Raw genomic sequence first — 20,720 nt, 5'->3', positions numbered from 1 at the left:
CTTTTTTGGAATGTGTTACAAGCCTGAAATGCATATAGAAGAATACATGACAAAATACATGACATGCATTGGTTACACTGTCTGCAATTAAATACACAAGGAAGTAAATGTTTTTTTGTAACCCAAATAGCCCCAAATTGGCTAATTTGTGCTGTAAAATCCTGGTTTCAGTAGCAAGTGGTTATTTTGAAACCTCAGTGAGTCTTCATGAGGCCATAAAGGTCAGCCACCAATCAAAACCAGTGTTGGTGTGTCACAATGCTACAGTATATTCTCTTTCTCTGTGCTGGAAATGCAACTGTTTTCTCCTTCTTCTGCAAGACAAAGGCAGCAGTGTGAGCAGTCAGCCCACCACTGTTGTTCACAGCTGCGCACAAACAGCCAGTGATGGTGATGATAAGGGAGTGCGGTGCAATCCAGCTGATCACAACTAGATAAATAAAACTGCAAACACTTCATCTTTATTATAAATATCTAAAAACACTTATCTGTTGTTTTAAGTTACCAATACATTTCAAGTGGCAACACTGTCCTTTTTAATTTCTCAAGAAGTTCATACTTAGACTGAGATTTTGCATCAAATAATGTTTTCCTTCAAAGTGTACATTTTCCTAGTTTCTGTCTTAAAATATTTAATTGAAATTGAAGCAATCTTTTCAAATCAAAAATACAAATGTGACTTATTTCCATCTAATAATTTTTAAAATGTTGCATTTCAATGACTCCTTGCGAATTCAGTAAGTGCTTAACAATTGAGCAGCCTCCTTAATAAGGTTAAAATTCGTTTTTCTCCAGTGTCTCACTGTTTATACTGGGCTGCATAAAAGACTGAGTGTGGTCCTCTCAGAAAACTGCTAAAACAACACTGCCTTCATCTCCTTCGTGATGTGTGTTGGCTTGTGTGTCCCTCTTTTTACCAGTTCACAAAGCGCCCCTTCAAAGTCGCAGCTATGACCAAAACCTCTGTGAGTGAGAGTTCGCAGACAGAAAGATGGGAATGAGTTCGTGGGGATGATGACATATTTTCAGTATTTTTCCAGGTGTGCATAAGATAAAACTTTCTTAGACAAAACAGATAATTATCTAGATATCGTTTATCTAAAATTCACCAGACGAATTGAGGTTTGTTTACTATCAGCTTTGAAGATTATCTGTGATCGACTGCCCTCTAGTGGTCAGACGCAGACATGCAAGACAATCCAACCCAAATATCACTCACAACAAAACAAATAAGACACGAATTCCCGTTCTTAAAAAGGTTACACATTTACATTTTTCTATATAAATCTATGTACATACTTCTACCGGAGTCCTTTAAAACTTTATCCAGTAGTGACTTTAGCCTAAAAAGGATTTCGTCTTAATCAAATTAGATTGATCCTTAAAATGATTGCTCTACGTGTGAAATGTCAGAAAGCAATGCATTTGTACCCGAGGGTCAAGTGATATAGTGTGTCATGAGTTTAAACGGAGAAAACTGCCAAATATGCATACCGGTATTTTAAGTGAGTATAAAAAACTCATTTTATGGCCTTTTAGCTTAGAAAAATTATCTAGAGGGATTAAACAGTTCTGTCACCTCCTGTGAAAATTACAATAAGGGATTATTAATGATTACAGTGGATCTTTAATGAAATTAATTGAATATTTCCATTTATACATGAACTGTCTTGTGAGCTTGTTACTTACCTGAAAAACTGTATTATGATATCTAATAAAACAACAACAACAACAACAATAATAATAATAATAATAGATAAGATTAGATTAGATTCAATTTTTGTTATGTATGTTTTGTATGTTTGTTATAAGAGTGAAAATCAATAAACAGAATTTGAAAAAAAAAAAAAAAGATTAGATTCAATTTTATTATCATTGCAACTGTTAAGGTACAGGGCAACGGAATGCAGTTAGCATCTAACCGGAAGTGCTTGTGCAGTGGAAAAAAACACAATGTACAGCATATACACATATATGCACACACACACATATATATATATATATATATATATATATATATATATATATATATATATATATATATATATATATATATATATATATATATATATATATATATATATATATATATATATAAGTATGTCTGTACACAGTGCAGATTAATAAATACTGTTGTTATGAGGTGCAGGTCAGACATGAATGAGTGATAATATATATTATAAACAGATGAGATGTGATTATATGATTTACAACACATTTGAGTTACAGTATGTACATGGGTGATTGCTGCATTCCCAGTGTGGAAGTATTTACAGTGCGAGGAAGTAGTTGGTAAAAAAGTCCAGTGCAATTATATTATGTATATTAATATTAATAATAATATGTGAGTCTTCTTATCTAAATCCGAAAAGATTTTCAAATTAACCCCTGAAGTCGATTCTTTAACTTGTTAAAGAGCTTTGACCCTCCAGCCAATCAGCTGCGACCTGCTCCACTCCGCGGACCAATCAGAGAGCGGTGCGTGCTGATGGAGAATTAACGGACCTTCACTTAATTACTCGCCGTTCACAGAAACACCAAGGGACCGCCGGAGCCTCGACAGTGACACGTCGGACCGGGTCAGACTTCCTTCCCCCGCGGGTCCGCCATGGCTCGGACCGGAGGCGGGAGCGCGCAGTCCCGCAGGAACGCGCGGCTGGACTCGTTCCTGAAGCGGAACACGGAGCGCGCCGTGTACGAGCGGATCCGCGCCGCGGAGCCGTGCGTGGTGCTGTCGGACTCCGTCAACAAGGTGTTCATGCACGCGGTGCTGAGCGACCAGTGCGTGTACCTGACCGAGTACCTGCCCCGCACCATCACCGAGGCCGTCAGCTTCGGCCGAGTGAGACACATCGAGCTGGTGAGTTTTAATTGAATATTATTCACATAAAGTTTTTATTTCTCCTTATTCCGTAAATGGAGAACCATTTTATCACCCAGTGATAATATATATATATATATATATATATATATATATATATATATATATATATATATATATATATATATATATATATATATATATATATATATATGATGCAACCCCACATTTTTACACCTTTCACTACAAGTTTAATAAAGTTTAATAAATAAATTGACCGATACAGGACATGTGTCCTTTACATCGGTATCAGAAATAACTTACAATAAATATATAGACTAAAATTTACATTCAAAACATTTCATAAACATAAACTACAAACCTCATGTCCATTTTTTCTCTGCACTCATTTGACAACAAAACATGTGACCTCTGTCTTTCTGTCCATTTGAGATGAGCTTGTGCTCAGGGGAGTTCGTGATGTGTTTGCAGAGAGTTAAAATATTTCTTATAACTGATAGGAGATTCAGTGATGGAATTTGGCATGAGGTAATGAGCTACAAGCCATCCCTGATCTTAAAGTCTTTACTGGACGGTGCCCATCCCTTATCCTGGTAGCCTGACCTATCACCAATCAGTCCATTGATTGTGGAATTTTTCAGAATATTGTTATTTGTAATTATAAACTTTTCTGTTTAACTTTGCTTGTCTGCCAACTTGTCTTGTGTACTGTGCTGCATCAATTAAAAGCAGTTTATATGTTTTCTAAACACAACTAAATGGGTCAGTGAAGACACCTTGTACTTCTGCTTGTGAAACAAAGATGTACATAATTTAATTTAAATTACATGTCTTACTTTTACAGTTTGCATTGTAGAAAAAATGTTCAACTTGTTTGTTTTATTTATTTGAGAATCCTTACTAATTTTTAGGACTGCAGCTATTATTATTGTTTTCAGTGTTAATAAATTGTTAAATCTATTGTAAAATTGACAAACATCTTAAAATGTAGGTTTTTCCTGCAGCCTACACTGAAAAAATTAAATCTAAGTGCATGTAAATATAAGATATTTAAGTCTGTGATATTAACAATTAAAAATTAAGTTTGTTGCTTTACATAAATACATCTAGTTTTGAACTCAATCTGCAATTGTTCAAAAAATAACACATTGTGCATTTTTTCCTTAACAAGCAGTATTTATGTAATCCCAGGCTATCTTTTCATTTACACACAAACAACAAGCAATGATCGTAAAAAAAAATATCTTGCTTGATCTACTTTAAAAAAAAATAAGGCGACTTTTTCGCATGAGATTTTTATGTGGATCAAGAAAAACTAGTCTTTGTATAAACTACTTAATTTTTAGTATGTACAAAATTCATTTGCAAGTAAAGTCAACTTAATTTTGGTAAATAAAGTCAACTTAATTTTGATAAATAAAGTAAACTTAACTGACTTGTTGACTGTACTTGCAAAATGTATTATTTACATCCAAAAAATTAATAGTTTATACAAAGACTAGTCTTTCTTGATCTACTGTACATAATAATCTCATGCAAAAAGTTGATTTTTTTAAGTAGATCAAGCACAATATTTGTATCAGTGTACATTTTTACAATGTCTTAAAAAAATACAAATTATTATTGAACTAAATAAAAAATAAACAAAGACATGCAGTGTCTTACTGTGATTAGAAAAAGTACAAATTGCCATTTGAGAAAGTGGAAAAAGACACTTTTTTTGGGAAAATTATATTTATTGGGTTTTCAGATTTAACATGACATATACATTAATGATGGTTTACATGCCCACATTCAGAGAAAAGATAAGACAAAACCAAGAAATACTGAAAAAATATACAGATGAATAAATAAAAATTCAATAAAATAAAAAATAAAATAAAAATTATAACCCTGTATCCTATAAGGCTGATGTGTTGAATATCACATTTTCTTTATACACTTCCTGATTGGTGACAAGATATTCAATAAATTGTCCCCATAACTTAAAGAAACTCTGTATTTTCCCCTTGGTGGCATAGGTTAACTTCTCCATGGCTAGAACGTTGGAAAGACTGTTAAACCAATGTTTAACTATGGGAGGTTCAGTACTCTTCCAGGAAGTTGCTATACAGGGTTTAGCCTGAAGTGAGCACAAAATGACAATCTTTTTATTCGCACGGGACACTCCTAACTCATCTGAAAATAGTCCTAGGATAAAGGAAAAAGACACTTTAACGCAATGTACATATTAAAGAGTAAAGCTTAAAGCTTAGCTTTCCAACTTTCTGCAGTGCTGCAACAGTTATCTAATTAAGCAGTTAGGAAAGCCAGTTTAAGAATATAAATAAAGTGTATGACCCAGTCAACAGTAGCAAAGGTTTAAGTTAGGATCAGCCTCACAGCTACATAATACAACCACATAACAGCTCAGAGGTGAGGGACAAACCTGAGTGGCAGATGAGCCTCTGATCCCCACAGCTTGCTGTTAGGTCAGAGGTTTAATGTCTTAATGACAAAGTAAATCCCGTCTGCTTTAACTGTCAGATTACTACCTGGCCTGCGGTGGCCTTTCGGAGGCTGCAGTAGAATAAAAACATATTCTGATGTGTTGTGACAAAAAACTATTAAACACTCTTTAATATGTTCTTTCCAACTAGATGAATATCTGGACTGAACCTGAGTGTTACCAAGAATAAGACTTGAGAGATGAGCCAGATTTCAGTAGATTTAATTAAGCTATTGCATGCAAAAGGGTCAGAACACATTAGGTGTTGCAGATGCAGAATGGCAATGAAACTTAGGAAGCTTGTTGTTGTCAAGGTCGGGGGCAGACTATCAGTCTGTATGCTTAATCGGCCGTGGCTAAAGTTCTGCCACTCTCAGCATTTTTAGTTTAATCAAGTGGCCATAGGGCTGCACCATTAATCGTTAAAAAATCGCGATCTCGATTCATGCTTGAACGCGATCTCATTTCCGAATGACGACGATTTAAAAAAAAAAAAAAAAAAAAAAAAAAATTAAAAGATGGCTGCATAAAAAAAAGGACTAGGCCTATGTTCTAGGTTGTTGTAGTCCTGTCATGGTCAACTATCATGTTGTCATGTTTGTTATATTTTGTTAATGATTGTGGATTACATTTGGAGAAACATCTACCTTTCTCATCACCTGACACATATTGCACATAAATATTGTTAAAATTGTTATTGTTAAAATTATTTAAAGACAAGAGAGATGTTTATTGTTTTTATGTTCAATGTCAGCTATTACAGCAAAAAGCAGCCAGAGGAATAATTTGTTGCCTCAGAACTACAGGATCTGTTACAAGTCCCCTTTCTGAAAGGGTGTTCAACTCAGGGAGGAACAAATATTGTTAAACTGTTATTATTGTTTAAATTATTTAAAGACAAGAGAGATGTTTATTGTTTTTCTGTTCAATGTCAGCTGTTACAAAGTTGATGCCAGTCTTTTATCAGGCACTATCATATTTTTTGTAACGTTTACCTTTTGTATCGGCAGCTTCTTAATAGCAGCAAAAGGCAATGGGGGGTTCATCCCAGCCAGAGGAATAATTTGTTGCCTCAGAACTACAGGATCTGTTACAAGTCCCCTTTCTGAAAGGGTGTTCAACTCAGGGAGGAACAAATATTGTTCAAAATTGTTATTATTGTTTAAATTATTCAAAGGTTTGTGTAAAGAAGACAAGAGATGTTTATTGATATTATATTTTTGTTCAGCTGTTGCAAAGTTAAAGTAATAAGTGCAATAAATTTTATATTGGAAAAAAATCGTGAGAGAATCGTGATCTCAATTCTAAGCAAAAAAATCGTGATTCTCATTTTGTCCAGAATCGTGCAGCCTTAGTGGCCAACAAAATTTTCCATCACAAGGTGCACGATACAAGTCATTCTTCCTTATCAAACAAGTCTGATACATCTCTGTTTCCAAGTTTGCAATTTCCCTCATTTATAATAACTTCAAAGGCAACTGCTCAGCCCTGGCTGGGTGTCGTTGTCTGACTCGCTTCTTTATGAAGCAACATTGTTTCAATAGAAAACCGATCTGAACTGCAGGTCAGTTAAGCACACAGATCTGTCTCTATACAGCCGTGCTATTGGACGTTGAGCATCATTATGTCTGGCATTGTGCTGCTGAACTCTGCATCAACAGTAACTTCTCACGTATGCAGATCAACTATATGAGCAATATTTTATCTACATTTTTTGCCTGGTTGTCCATTTTTTCTCTGCACTCATTTGACAACAAAACATGTGACCTCTGTCTTTCTGTTCATTTGAGATGAGCTTGTGCTCAGAGGAGTTTGTGATGTGTTTTCAGAGAGAAATATTTCTTATAACTGATAGGAGATTCAGTGATGGAATTTTGCATGAGGTAGTGAGCTACAGTACAAGCCATCCCTGATCTTAAAGTCTTTACTGGACGGTTCCCATCCCTTATCCTGGTAGCCTGACCTATCACCAATCAGTCCATTGATTGTGGAATTTTTCAGAATATTGTTATTTGTAATTATAAACTTTTCTGTTTAACTTTGCTTATCTGCCAGCTTTTCGTGTGTACTGTGCTGCATCAATTAAAATTAAAGCTGCAAGCAGCGATGAACGGGCCCTCGCACCCTTGTGCACGTTCAGGCGTGCTGCAGTGGAAGCTTGTATGACTTGCATGTAGATTCTTCAGGCCTGGACATTTAGCGGATTACACCACCCACGACTCTCTATATCAAACCATTCAAAAGTTATGGCAGAAAGTAGGAACCATCACATATCGACCAATCAGATGAAGGGGCGGGGCTAATTTGCACCAGTTATGTTCAAGGACTCAAAACCGAGTCAGATGACACCGCTCACGACTCTTTATGTCAAACCATTCAAAAGTTATGGCAGAAAGTAGGAACTATCACATATGGACCATCAGATGAAGTGGGGGCGCGCTTTTTGGCGTCTAGTGTCGCCACAGTAACGGTTTTGAACGAGAAAAGTAATGTGCGTCGTAGCAGGATGGAGATGCACATTTTGATGTATAACACATAAATTGCATAAATTGCGCCAAAATTAGACGATTAATTCAAAATGGCCGACTTCCTGTTCGGTTTCGGCCATGGCGCCAAGAGACTTTTCTTTAAGTTGCGACATGATACAGGTGTGTACCGATTTTCGTGCATGTACGTCAAACCGTATTGTGGGGCTTGAGGCACAAAGTTTTTCTAGGGGGCGCTGTTGAGCCATTTTGCAACGCCCATTAATGCAAACCATTAAATATCAAATTTTTCGCCAGGCCTGGCTTGCGTGCAAAATTTGGTGACTTTTGGGGCACGTTTAGGGGGGCAAAAAGGCCCTCCTTTCGTCGGAAGAGAGAAAGAAAGAAAAATAATTCCTACAGATACAATAGGGCCTTCGCACCGCTTATACGTTTTCTAAACACAACTCAGGGTCAGTGAAGACACCTTGTACTTCTGCTTGTGAAACAAAGATGTACATCATTTAATTTAAATTACATTTCTTACTTTTACAGTTTGCATTGTAGAAAAACTTTTCAACTTGTTTGTTTTATTTATTTGAGAATCCTTACTAATTTTTAGGACTGCAGCTATTATTATTATTATTATTATTATTATTATTATTATTATTATTATTATTATTATTATTATTATTATTATTATTATTATTATTATTATTGTTTTCAGTGTTAAGAAGATGTTAAATCCATTATTAAACATCTTAAAATGTAGGTTTTTCCCCATTTAAGTCCAAAAAGCATTGAAAAATAACCCAATATATAGTTGAAAATAATACAACAAAAAAGCTCTGAAATCGCTCTGCAACAAATAGGAGCCAAAGTAACTTTGGACTTCCTTCCAGTCCATCTCTTGCATCAACTGGGCATCACTTTACAACAAAAGCAGTGAAACTAGATCACAGAGTTAAAGTGCACGTCATAGCAGAGAGCCTAAGAGGCTCAAGAAGGGAAAACAGCAGTGACTGGGTTAAGACAAAATTAGTGTAAATCTCCATCAGTGTTGACTTAACCTCACGTTCTACAGGAGGACCTGCTGAGGTAAAAATATTCTGCTTTAATCATTTTTACCTGTGCAGGTAAATGACCTCCCAGAGTTCCTCAGTCCCAAAGACCGGGAACGCTGCCAGCATATACGAATCAGCTACACCGCTGACAAACCTGTGGGGAAGAGGCGTGATTGGTTGAGGAGACAGAAGGGGGAGGGACTTGCTCCTGGAGCCCCGCCCTCTCGCAGAGCCAGCCACTGCCCAACAACAATAACACCACTAGAGACCTTAAAAGGTACAAACAAGTATGCTTTCACACTTGAACTCATGTTAGAAAAACTACTCATATCAGCAGATAAATGTGTTTTTTAATTTGTGTAAAATCTTCTCTTTTGGAGCTCTGTGTATGCATTCGAGGCATATTTGATTAACATTTTAATAGACATGGGTGTTTTAAGATGACAGATCAGTGCTGGTTAGACTTGCTGTTCAGGGCTCCTTTATTTTACTTAAAGACATTAAATAATGCTGTAAATGTTCCTGTGTATTTGTGCCATAGACTATTGGGTTTAATCATGTGGAAAATCTGTGTTTGTTGTAAAAGAAAGCAGTGAGCCTCATGTCCTTCAGGTGTTGTATTTCTTTGTCCTGAAAGTTTTACCTGTAATCCTACCCTGTCTGTGTCTCTGTGTCCCCGACAGGATTTGCTGCAGAAAGGTGAGTCCTGTTTCCATCAACACCTGGAGATCCTACTAACTCAGTGTGACTCCCCCCCGGTTTGAATTGTGGGAGTTGCTGATGAGATGGAGGTGGAGTGCCTCTTTTCATTAATGAATTCTTCTACTTTCTGCAGTATAGTTACTGGGTGGGAGTCAGGGAGACAGACAAACTGAGCGCTATAAAAGCTTTACAGATGTTCACTCCTGCAGGCCTGTAGGAGAGGAAGTCTTTTGTGTGTGTGTGTGTGTGTGTGTGTGTGTGTGTGTGTGTGTGCGTGCGTGCGTGCGTGCGTGCGTGCGTGCGTGCGTGTGTGTGTGGTGTGTTGAACAAGTTTAAACTTGTATGTGTTCTAAGTATGTGCTACGTGAAAGCTGTGTCCCTACCAGAGTGCAGAATAACCCTCAGCAGTGTCTCGGGTAGCTCATTACTTATTTACATAAGAGACGACACTGCTCAAGTGCCACCGCTGTAAGCATCATAATCATCAGCACCATAATATATGTTTACCACAGCGAGCATATTAAAGAATTTAAAGAATTTAATATAGTTTAGTTTAGTTTAGTTTATTTAGCACATACAATAAAAAATAACATCACACAAATAAGTGCAGTTAAAAGAAACTGTGCAGGGAGGAGCGAGCAAGCCAGTAGGCTTATGAGGAGCCCCCACCTAATAACATTTAACAATAAAGTTATGAGGATACAAAATCATAAAATTAAAATAAAAAATACATCATAAAAATTGCATGCAGAACATGAATGAAAATAAAAAATTACTGTAGACCTATGATCAAATGATCATGACAATATGAATATTATGCTGAACAAATGGCAACACAGAATATGAAGTACAAAAGAAACATTAACAGTGGGGAAAGCAAGAGCTTTCTTGACTACATTGTTGAATGAAATGCTCTCTTGAGCGACTTTTGAAAATGGATACAGACCTACAATTGTTTGCAATATGGTACCAACTATTCCAGACTTTGACACCTCTATACCTAAACAAAAATTGGCTTCTGGATTCCAGACATTTCGGCGGATGTAGGGCGAGGGCCTGCCGTGTTGAGTAGGAATGAAATTGAGAGTTTGTAGCGAAGTATGACCTAAAGTGCTCAGGAACATTTCCTTCTGAGGAAAATATCTTGTAAAGAAAAATGCATATTTGGTAACTGTTGATAAATAGTAAGGATCTGTAGATTTTTAAATAAGGGAGCAGCAGTAGCATCCCAGACAGGGATATAAACCCGTTAAACATTGCAATCATTTTGTAGGGACGTTTTCCCTTATTTGGTTATATAAGTATCAGTTTAATATGCATTTTATATTTAAAGAGGATCTACTATGAAAAAAAACACAACCCTGCTACTTTAGCGTAAACTTGTGCTGATACTGTGACATCCTTGATCCATATAAGAGTAGATCCTGACCTTTAACTCCACCCACAACTTCACATCACGTTGCATTCGCTGTACTAGAAGAGAGTGGGACGTTTTTGCTTTGCAATTAGCAGGCGGTTCTCCTCAGCATGTGTGTGTTGGAGATGTTGGAAAAACCAGCAAGAGTCAGTCAGTATGTTTTACATGCACTAAGAGAAAGTCAGACTACTGCCTTAGTCCGACTGATATTGAAGTTTTAAAAGCCATATATACACCTTTTAGTTGGGCTGTAGTCAAACCGAACTGGAGTTCTTGAAATCGAGCTATTAGAGCCAGATAATGCGGTTCTACATTGAGCTATTCAGGCATGTATACGCAAACCACGGTTAGCCGAGCTATTGTCTGGCCTGGGCCTCCCCCTGGCCTGATGAGACTGCAGAAGGGGGAATAACAACAGTCACGGCATCACAACAACACAGTAGCAGAAGATGAAGAGCATCTTATGATCAGGTTTAGTATGTACGAAATGTACAGAGCTGCTACATCCTTGGTGTCCATATCTTCGCGTATTGTTGTCCTTTTATGTCTGCTTCAAATCTGCCATGTTTGTTTACTAATTGTTCCAACTAACCGGAAGAATGCCGAGTCGAACGCACCTCACTCAATAAATCCATTCTCGCATTTATACTTGGATTTCTGGGAAACTCCAGTCAAATCCTTAGCTCGATTATTACCAGTAGCTCGATTTAGATGTGCATGTAACCGTACTGACGTATATGTACGGAATGGTGATGGTGCTGTGACGGAATGCTTAGGCTATTAATTAAATCAAGAAGATATTGAAAAGCTTTGTTTAAAAGTAATATTTACGGGCTGCATACACATTTCAGTCAATTTGCAGAATCCTTTTGGTTTATTTTTCTGCCGTCAGGCATTGTAGCTTCTACTGCTAACATTGTGGTGATGGCTGGTTTAGCGGAGGAGGAGGTTTTGTTAAAAACTGTTATGTGAATGTTGTTTAAGTGGTACATCACACATGGTTGTTGTAGTGTGTGTATATGACACCACAATTTTTACAGCAAACTTGATAATTTTTAAGTTAAAAATGTTCCCAACATTTACCGTGGAAAAACTATGGACGAAGCATTAAGTCATGTGACATTAAGTCATGTGTTTTGAAGCTAATTTTTTTCAGTGCAGCCATGTTGCGGGAACACCCCAATCGTATTTAAATAAAAGTTAGCTTTGGCTATTAGCTCCTTCAGTGGATCCCTGGTAGGGTTGCCACCCGTCCCGTAAAATACGGAATTGTCCTTTATTTGAGAAAAAAATGTTGCGTCCCGTATTGAACTAATACGGGACACGATTTGTACCGTATTTTCATTAACTTTTACACCATATTCTAGTTGAATTATTGAAATAAATGAACCTTTACACCATATTCTAGTTGAATTATTGAAATAAATTAACTTTTACACCATATTCTAGTTGAATTAATGAAATAAATTAACTTTTACACCATATTCTAGTTGAATTATTGAAATAAGTTAACTTTTACACCATATTCTAGTTGAATTATTGAAATAAATTAACTTTTACACCATATTCTAGTTGAATTATTGAAATAAATTAACTTTTACACCATATTCTTCACCTGTATGTATATTATACATCTGGGCTGATGTGGACATACGTAGCATAGGAGGATATTTCAGTTGCTGGTATGGTTGTCTGTCTGTACAGTCATGCAAGTTCAATGCTATTAAAGCACTTTAAACTTTAAATCAAAGCATTTAGTTTTTTCATATAAAATAAACACATTTTTATTCAGTTTAGAAGTTTTGGGGCTTTTTTCTGGCTCCTGCGCTGCTGAAATCAGGGCGTCCCTTATTTCTATTTCTGAAAGGTGGCAACCCTAATCCCTGGCGAAATATCCACAGAGCCACCGGCAGACGTTTACAGCAGAATATATCGTTTAACATGTTGACTTGACGGTAAAATCAAAAATTACAGTCATTGGGTTAATTCAAATGGCTGGTGCCTCGCTAAGCGTGGTAGCGTGACAATTTTGGATGAGGAAGTGATGGTGACACCACGTGTGGTATCCATGTTGTTTTTAGACATCCAATTTGGTTCCCATCACCCGGGATTACATCCGTGTAATCCCTCTGAGTATTAGTCAGGAAACAGATTGATTGTCAAGAGACGACGGACGGGAAATGCAAACACGTTTGCTGTCACCAAACTCTGAATTGTTGCCTGGTTACAGCCAAAAGCTGATGTCTGACATGTAAACAGCAGGAAGTGTAAAGGCTGTCTGGAGCTTATCAGCTGCACCTCTGGGATGTCATTAAACACTCGCACACAGATGCATTTCTATAGCGATGAGCCTCCTGTGAGCTGTGGTGGTAGACAAACCTGCAAATCCTGCAAGACCACCAGCTGTCAAGGGCCAGGTGGAAGCATGTACATGTTGGAAGGCAGCTGCGTCTTTGATGAAATTACCTTAAAAAAGGTAGAAAAATTAAATGTTCAGAATCGGGTTGAGTTTATTGATGGAGTTGTTGTGGAGTCAAATCATCATCAACTGAAATTGTCAGATGAAACTATCACATATGAAATAAATTATTTAATAACTACATTCTTATCCATATCATGAAAAATATTTAAAAAAAATAGTTTAACTGAACTGGAGAACACCAGACAATAAAACTTCTTGCTCTCTTTCGTTGGTGTCAGTCAGCAGATGAAGGACGAGCCCCCCCCGGGGCTGAAGCCCACCCGCTCTGCTTCCTGCCCAAACCCCGAGACACTGGGGCTCCCAAGGGTGCAGCACCCTGCCGCCCAGCCCCCCTCTTTCTACTCACCCCTCACATCCCCCGCCTCGCCTTCATCGCTCTCAGAGGGAAGTCTAAAGGTGATCGACAGCAGTCAGGTATGGATGGTTCCAAAATGAACTCAAAATAAAATGGGGGCTGGAGGCGTGTTCTCTATTATGTCACATCATCCTTGCTTTGGACACTTTTTATGAATATGAAATGAGTTTCTGCCCTGAGACTGTTGTAGTTTCCCTAGAGACCTGATATATGACTTATTCTTTGGTTGATACATGTTCAGGCTCCATTTCTGGACTCAGTGGTGAACTATGTTCAGTGACGATGGATTTTCAAGGCTCATGTGGTTGATCTCAGCAAGATGATGTTTTTCATTCAGTGCTGCCTGAGAGCTCATCAGCTAAATGGCTGTGCATGACATCGGACTTTACTCACTAATATTTCACAGTATTATGCGATATAGGTCTTGAAAGACATAAATAATATGCCAGTTTATTTAGAAATATTTTCTGACCTTATCTATGATTCTGTGATGGAGTTTGGCTCAATGAGACTCCTTTTATACCCTAACCTGGCATCCTCACTTGTCACTGATCAATTGATGATGATTCTAGATCGTTGTTACTTATTTTTTTCTTTTTAAATAAAGTTCTAGTTTGTTTATATTTTTTTTAATGCAGCGAATGTTGCCAGTTAAGACAATTTAGGTTATTTTCTGTGTACTTTATAAAACACAGAAATGTAGCGCATACTGTTCTAAACTCCCCGATATTATATTATATTATATGATGTGATGGTAAAAAAAACGACTTATAGAAGTGACACACAGAAAGTGAACTTTTTCAGCGTGATATTTTCTAAAAAATATTACATATAAACTTTGTGTATGACGCAACCTGTAACCTGTAGTGTAGCAGTTCCCTGAAAGGAAGCAGTGAAGGGTTTATCCGTGTTGCTGTGATGCTCCAGGTGATGGAGAGGCTCGGCTCGGTCCTGTCACGGCTGCTGAGGCGAGACTGCATGGGCGATGAGGAGGACAGAGAAGCAGAGCTGCATTTTTACGTTGTTTCGCAGACATCCAGACTTTACTTCCACCTGCAGAGCTCGTGGAACAGCTACATTATTGTAAGTGGAGCCAAAGAGACATTTTTAAGACTCAGTCTGGTTGTGCATTTCACCTGTAGAACAACATTACTGAAGGCTGGGATATGTTCCTGTCTTCATTCTGACCTGCAGATGGTTTTCAAGACTCAAATATCATTGTCAAGCAGGGATTTCAGTGTATTCCTTATTTATTGATTAACCATCCACTGAACTGGCTTTTAGAGCAAGGTACACTAACTGTGACTGTAACTTCTCCTGACAAAAGATATAACTGAATTTGAACTGGTTATTTGGTTATTTATGTCACTCAAAGAAAGGAAAGCAATCTTTGTCATTCTAATCTTCCTTAAGTGGTTTAGAGATCAGATCTCAGTAACAAAACTACCATCTGTGCACACGCAGCTGCCGGGAACTTGAGAGGGAATGAAAATACAAAGTTTATTGAATACATATACACAGGAAATCTCAAATTAAACACTGTTTTATTTTCACCACAAAGGACATTTTGTTGTGTTTTTTCCTCTCTCTGCTCCTCTGAGGATCTACTCTCACAATAAGATATTTGTGTTTGTGTGTCCAGAGGTCGACGCTTTTGTTGGATCCACTCTACAGAAGGAGGTGTACTGCATCATCCTCTGCTTCTCCCATCAGGTACAGTACAGTAGTTTTCTGCCTTTACTTTAAAAGCCAACGCTTTAAAATCACTCCTGACCACAAGTTAGCAGCATATCACTGCAAAGTTAAAATTCGAAATCGGTCAGATTAAGGCAACAATTTGACTCTCTGTTAGTGCATGTAAATTGACTGATTCATCCTTTCCATTTATAGTTTAAAAGCAAAATGCTCTTTTTACAATTTATTAATGTGCCTGGTTTAAACTTTAAAGTAAAGTTACTCTTTGGTGTATGACAGGTCATAAAATGTGAATACGTATTAAGTGCATATGCACAATATTTTTTTTTTTGTTTTATGTGTGTAATTTGAGATGTCACAGAAGCTCGGATTGACGTGATCAGACGTGGTATTGCTTTTTCCTGTTATCCTTGATAATTTTGCATATTTCCTGACCTTTTCTATAAAAGGAAAAAACAACATGTTTTTCTTGCTTAAACACAAAGATGAGGTGTTTTACTTTGTTTTCATCCTGCACCAGCCCCCAGGTGACAAATGTCACCGGCCAGGAAGCTAATGTATGATAACTGACAGGATCACTCTGTGTTGGTGTATTTGCTGGATCTAAATAAATGATTGGAAGTTTATGCCTGTCTAGCATGGAGCGGACGGCTCACCTGCTCGGTCAGCTGAGCTCAGAGCTCCTACAGGATGGGATTAGCATGGAGAGCTTGTACCTGCTTCTGCAGGAGCTGAGAACAGCCGCTCACCGCAGCGTCACGCTACGGCGAATCTTCTGGAGGGTGAGACGTTCACCGGCACACCAGATAAAGTTGAGGAGTGAAATGCTTGATAATTTCCTGTGGCATGTAGTTATAACAAACAAAGAACCTAACTGGGGTTTATCCATCTGAAAATGTGGCTGATACAGGTGGATTCTGATGAGTGAAGAAGTTGTGTTTCTGTTTTTCTGTGTTTCAGTCAAGAGAAGTGTGTGTTTTCCTGGTTCAGACTCTGGAGGACTGTTTCTACAGCTGTCAGAGCCTCGGGGGAGTTTATACAGCGGATCAGCTACTGTAAGACTGTGTGTGTGTGTGTGTGTGTGTGTGTGTGTGTGTGTGTGTGTGTGTGTGTGTGTGTGTGTGTGTGTGTGTGTGTGTGTGTGTGTGTGAGAGAGAGAGTGTGGGAGAGGTGTGAGGTCAAATAAATGTTGCTTGGAGACTGTGGTCAGTGACGTCTGTCGAATATAAAGTCAGTACTTCCTGTTACATGATTGTGACACTTTTTTTTAAAGCAGCAAGACAACATTTTTCTTTTATTTGTGTTAAAATACCAGTTATGATTTTACTAGAAGGAATCTCTTTCTTACTTTTAGGAAGCATCACCTAGCTCCTCCCGTCTCCCTCCACACCTATATGGAGAACGATGATCTAAACAATGCAACATCTTTTGCAGTAATAGTTAAACAGCAGTGCAGTGTTTATATGGGAACCATGATGTCAAAATACATGAAAAAAGTCCTTTGTGCTGCAGGAAGGCCCAGATTCCTTCTTGATAACGTCCATTTCTCATATAAGGTTATGTTTTAGCTATGATCTACACTTATGTGAGGATGAGGACAGAATGAGGTCTGAGTGGCTCAGTTTGACATAGAACACAGTATGAGTCGCACGGAGAGAGTGCTTCTTCAGTGTATATTTTGTGATTGATTTATACAGCAGCTGTTATTTTTCAGACTGAGCACCCTGGTCGTCCAGACGCTCGCCATCATGTTCAGGGAGACAGAGGTGGAAGCAGCCAGAATCAGCCTGCTCTCTGCCGAAAAGTAAACACGTCTTTTCGTTTGCATGCATTTGTGTCTTCTAATCTATCATCTGCTATTTATATCTATGTTGTTTAAGGTATTTGCTTCAGTTGTATGAGTGCTCTCTTTAACATCCTTTAAATATGATTTAAAATTATAGAAAAGTTTTGCTGTATAATGGGTGACGTTAAGTTAAGAAGTTGATCATGAAAATAGCTGCCAGAGCGCTGGAGCAGCAAAAGCATCTTGTTGCTCCAGTTAAGTACAATAAAAGCTATTAAAGACGCTAAAAGTCCTCATTAATCTCTTGTGGTCCTGATTTCTCTCTGCAGAGGTGCTTTGGCCTCCAGAATGCTGCTTGCCTTGATTTGTGATCCACAACTGAGAACCCCGAGCCGAGGATCTCCGGTGGACTCAGAGGTGATCCGTTTACTGCCGTCAAGAACATGTGCCGCGGTCTGTTTGGGCTGTGTTTATAAAAGTCATGTGTCCGTCAGCTTCAGGGTTTACTCACCGAGTATCTGGATGCGGCCTGCTCTCTGCTCTTTGAACTCCTGCTTTTAGGATATGAGGTGAGTTCACACTTTTTTTCCTTACAAATTAGCAGAGGTGTCAAGTAACTAAGTACAAATACTTCGTTACCTTACTTAAGTAGAAATTTTGGTTATCTATACTTCACTGGAGTAATTATTTTTCAGACGACTCTTTACTTTTACTCCTTACATTTTCACGCAATTATCTGTACTTTTTACTCCTTACATTTTAAAAACAGCCTCGTTACTCTATTTCATTTCGGCCTTTAAAAAAAACAAACTATCCAGTTAAATTGCGCCATCCGGATAGAGTGAATTTGGTTGTGGTTGTGGCACAGATGTTCTTGTCCAGTTTTGTTCTTACAGATTCCTGCAACTAAACTTGGATGTACATTCCAATAAAGGTTAGGATAAATGATAACATGCCTCTGAAGTTTGACTTTTTACACCATTATAATACTTATAGGCAACTAGTCATCATATCTTCTGCTCTCTGAAACACATGTTAATGCTCAATAGTACACATTTATGGTTCTTTAATATATTTGCATTATACTAAGATGCATTCATTTTCAATGGCTTTTGTCCTTAATGGCTTTTTTCCCCCTTACATTACTTTTACTTTTATACTTTAAGTAGTTTTGAAATCAGTACTTTTATACTTTTACTTGAGTAAAAAACTTGAGTTGATACTTCAACTTCTACAGGAGTATTTTTTAAACTCTAGTATCTATACTTCTACCTGAGTAATGAATGTGAATACTTTTGACACCTCTGCAAATTAGTTTGCAAGGAAACTCATTTCATGCTATTATTTCTGCTATTATTGTTGCTTGGACAGTCATATTTTTTTCTGCCATGTTTATATGTTTCAGACCAGCAGGTGTTCTTCTGCTGACAACTTCCTGACTGTGGGTTGGATCTTCAGAGTCCTGCAGCCTCACCCTCACCTGGTAAACAGTCTATACGTCTATCTGTAACATCTGTTCATCTATAACAAGGACACAACAACACGCTGACCGTATCTCTCCCCTGCAGTTATCCTTCATCGGTTACCAAGCCCAGCAGGTGGTGCTGGTTCTGTTGGGCCCTCAGGAATCGTACCCGAATGCCGTGCAGTCCGTTGTGCTGTTCCAGCGGTGCCACCTCCTGCTGGGCTGCCTGCAGCACAGCAACCAGCTGGCTCTGCACCTGCGCTCGCACTTCAGGGAGGAATTCAGGTTTGCCGCTCTTCTCTGCTCAACTTTTAGGACTTTTCAAGCAAATTGAAGCAAAGTCACTCCACAGTCTGTCAGAACTGTATAACAGCATCATTTTCACAGGTTTTTATCAAATAAGATAGCTGGAATTAATTATTTAAGGCTTATAGTAGAGCTCTATAGCAGTACCAAATTTACTACCAAATGTATTACTTTCAAACAGTAAACATCATAGAAAAGCAGCTTCATACTATCTGTTGGGTAAATTAATTAGGTAGCTCCTGTTTTTGTCCTGCAGATACTTTGTGAAGCCGTCATGTGCAGAGGAGAAGCTGCTGCCTCATTATCCCATTAGCCAACCAACTATTCGACTGATGGAAAGTATTCAGACTCTTCTACTGAACAGATGATCGAACACCTACTTTTTTCTTGTTACCTGCTAAAAGGTAAAAGGATTCATGAAGGTGTGCCTTTTTAAAACTCGGAATATTTCCTGATCCCCTTTGCCATGGATCTCTTGCAGGTATTATCAGTATACTTACAGGTTTTGGTTAATGCATGTATAGAAGCTTAATGTTGATAAATGTTGAATGTGCTTGTGGAGAGAATGCAATGAATAAAATTAATCCAAATTAAAAGCTTTCTAATTATTATTTCTTTCTTTTTAAAATAAACTCCAAAGTTTAAAAGAACAAGAAAATAACCGCTTAAGAGTGTCGAGCTGCATAATTAATTAATTAATTAAGGAATGTTGGTCACATTTCCATTAAAAAAAAAAAGAAATCCTGGAAGTCAGTGTTTTCAACATTATTTAAATTTTTTCTTCTGATGATTTTTTTTTTTTTAGAAATGATACATTATGTCACGGTTTTGAGTTTTGCCACGGTTTTTGTAGTTACGTTCTGTTTTATTTTGAAATCCCATCCCCTTGTGTCCCCGTGACCCTGCAAAGGATAAAGCGGGTATAGATAATGGATGGATGGATGTAGTTTGGCTTCCCTTGTCCATTTGCCCTGATTGTTTGCACCTGTGTCTCGTCAAGCCCTCTGTGTATATCTTGTCTTGTTTATCGCTTGCTCCCCGCTTATCCATACTGTTATCTCCACCATGTGTCATGTTTCTGGGGATTTGGGGTCAAGTTTAGGCTCTTATTTAAAAAAAAAAAGTTATTCCTGCTCAGCAGTGATTTAATTTAATAACCCACGTTTTTTGGAAGTCCTGCCGCCTCCGTCTCCTGCATCTGGGTCCTACTCATCTGCCCCTTGACACATTAGAAGATATTGAACAAGGGGTAAAGGTAAGCACACAGTAAACCAGCAGTGAAAAATAACAAGTTTTTTCATGATCACGATGAAAAACTGCATACCAGTCTTGTGTATGGATTTTGCAAATATGTATGCAACAAACACCCAGATGGTGTAGCCCAGGGGTGTCCAAAGTCGGTCCTCGAGGGCCGCAGTCCTGCATGTTTTAGTTGTTTCCCTGCATCAACACACCTGATTCTAATTAACGGTCGTCACCACCTTATCATCAGTCTGGATAGTTCTGTTGATGACCAAGCTCCTTGTATCACGGTTTGATAAAAAAAGGGACACATCTAAAACGTGCAGGACACCTGCCCTCGAGGACCGACTTTGGACACCCCTGGTGTAGCACCTCCCATCAGGTAATGAGAATGGGTCACAGTGGTCACAT

At 38.0% G+C, this 20,720-nt stretch overlaps 1 protein-coding gene across 2 annotated transcripts; it reads left to right on the top strand.

The window, feature by feature from the left end:
- The first annotated feature begins 2,535 nt into the window (after positions 1–2,535).
- On the top strand, positions 2,536–19,641 carry c23h12orf56 (chromosome 23 C12orf56 homolog). 2 transcript variants are annotated; one of them, XM_061714424.1, is made up of 14 exons: positions 2,536–2,860; positions 8,932–9,136; positions 9,543–9,558; positions 13,679–13,874; positions 14,743–14,898; positions 15,458–15,528; positions 16,148–16,292; positions 16,471–16,565; positions 17,225–17,314; positions 17,626–17,713; positions 17,797–17,865; positions 18,702–18,779; positions 18,865–19,046; positions 19,324–19,641. In XM_061714424.1, the coding sequence occupies exons 1-14, from the start codon at positions 2,609–2,611 to the stop codon at positions 19,433–19,435; spliced, it is 1,755 nt and encodes a 584-aa protein (XP_061570408.1). In that variant the 5' UTR covers positions 2,536–2,608; the 3' UTR covers positions 19,436–19,641. The 2 variants fall into 2 exon arrangements, with proteins under 2 accessions (XP_061570408.1, XP_061570407.1); XM_061714423.1 differs by having other exon boundaries at positions 17,791–17,865.
- Positions 19,642–20,720: the final 1,079 nt, after the last annotated feature.

The sequence above is a fragment of the Cololabis saira genome, chromosome 23, assembly GCF_033807715.1.
Source record: "Cololabis saira isolate AMF1-May2022 chromosome 23, fColSai1.1, whole genome shotgun sequence".
In the NCBI taxonomy this organism is placed as follows: domain Eukaryota; kingdom Metazoa; phylum Chordata; class Actinopteri; order Beloniformes; family Belonidae; genus Cololabis; species Cololabis saira.
Note: the sequence above shows the minus strand (reverse complement) of the source record. Positions and strands in the feature narration are given on the sequence as shown.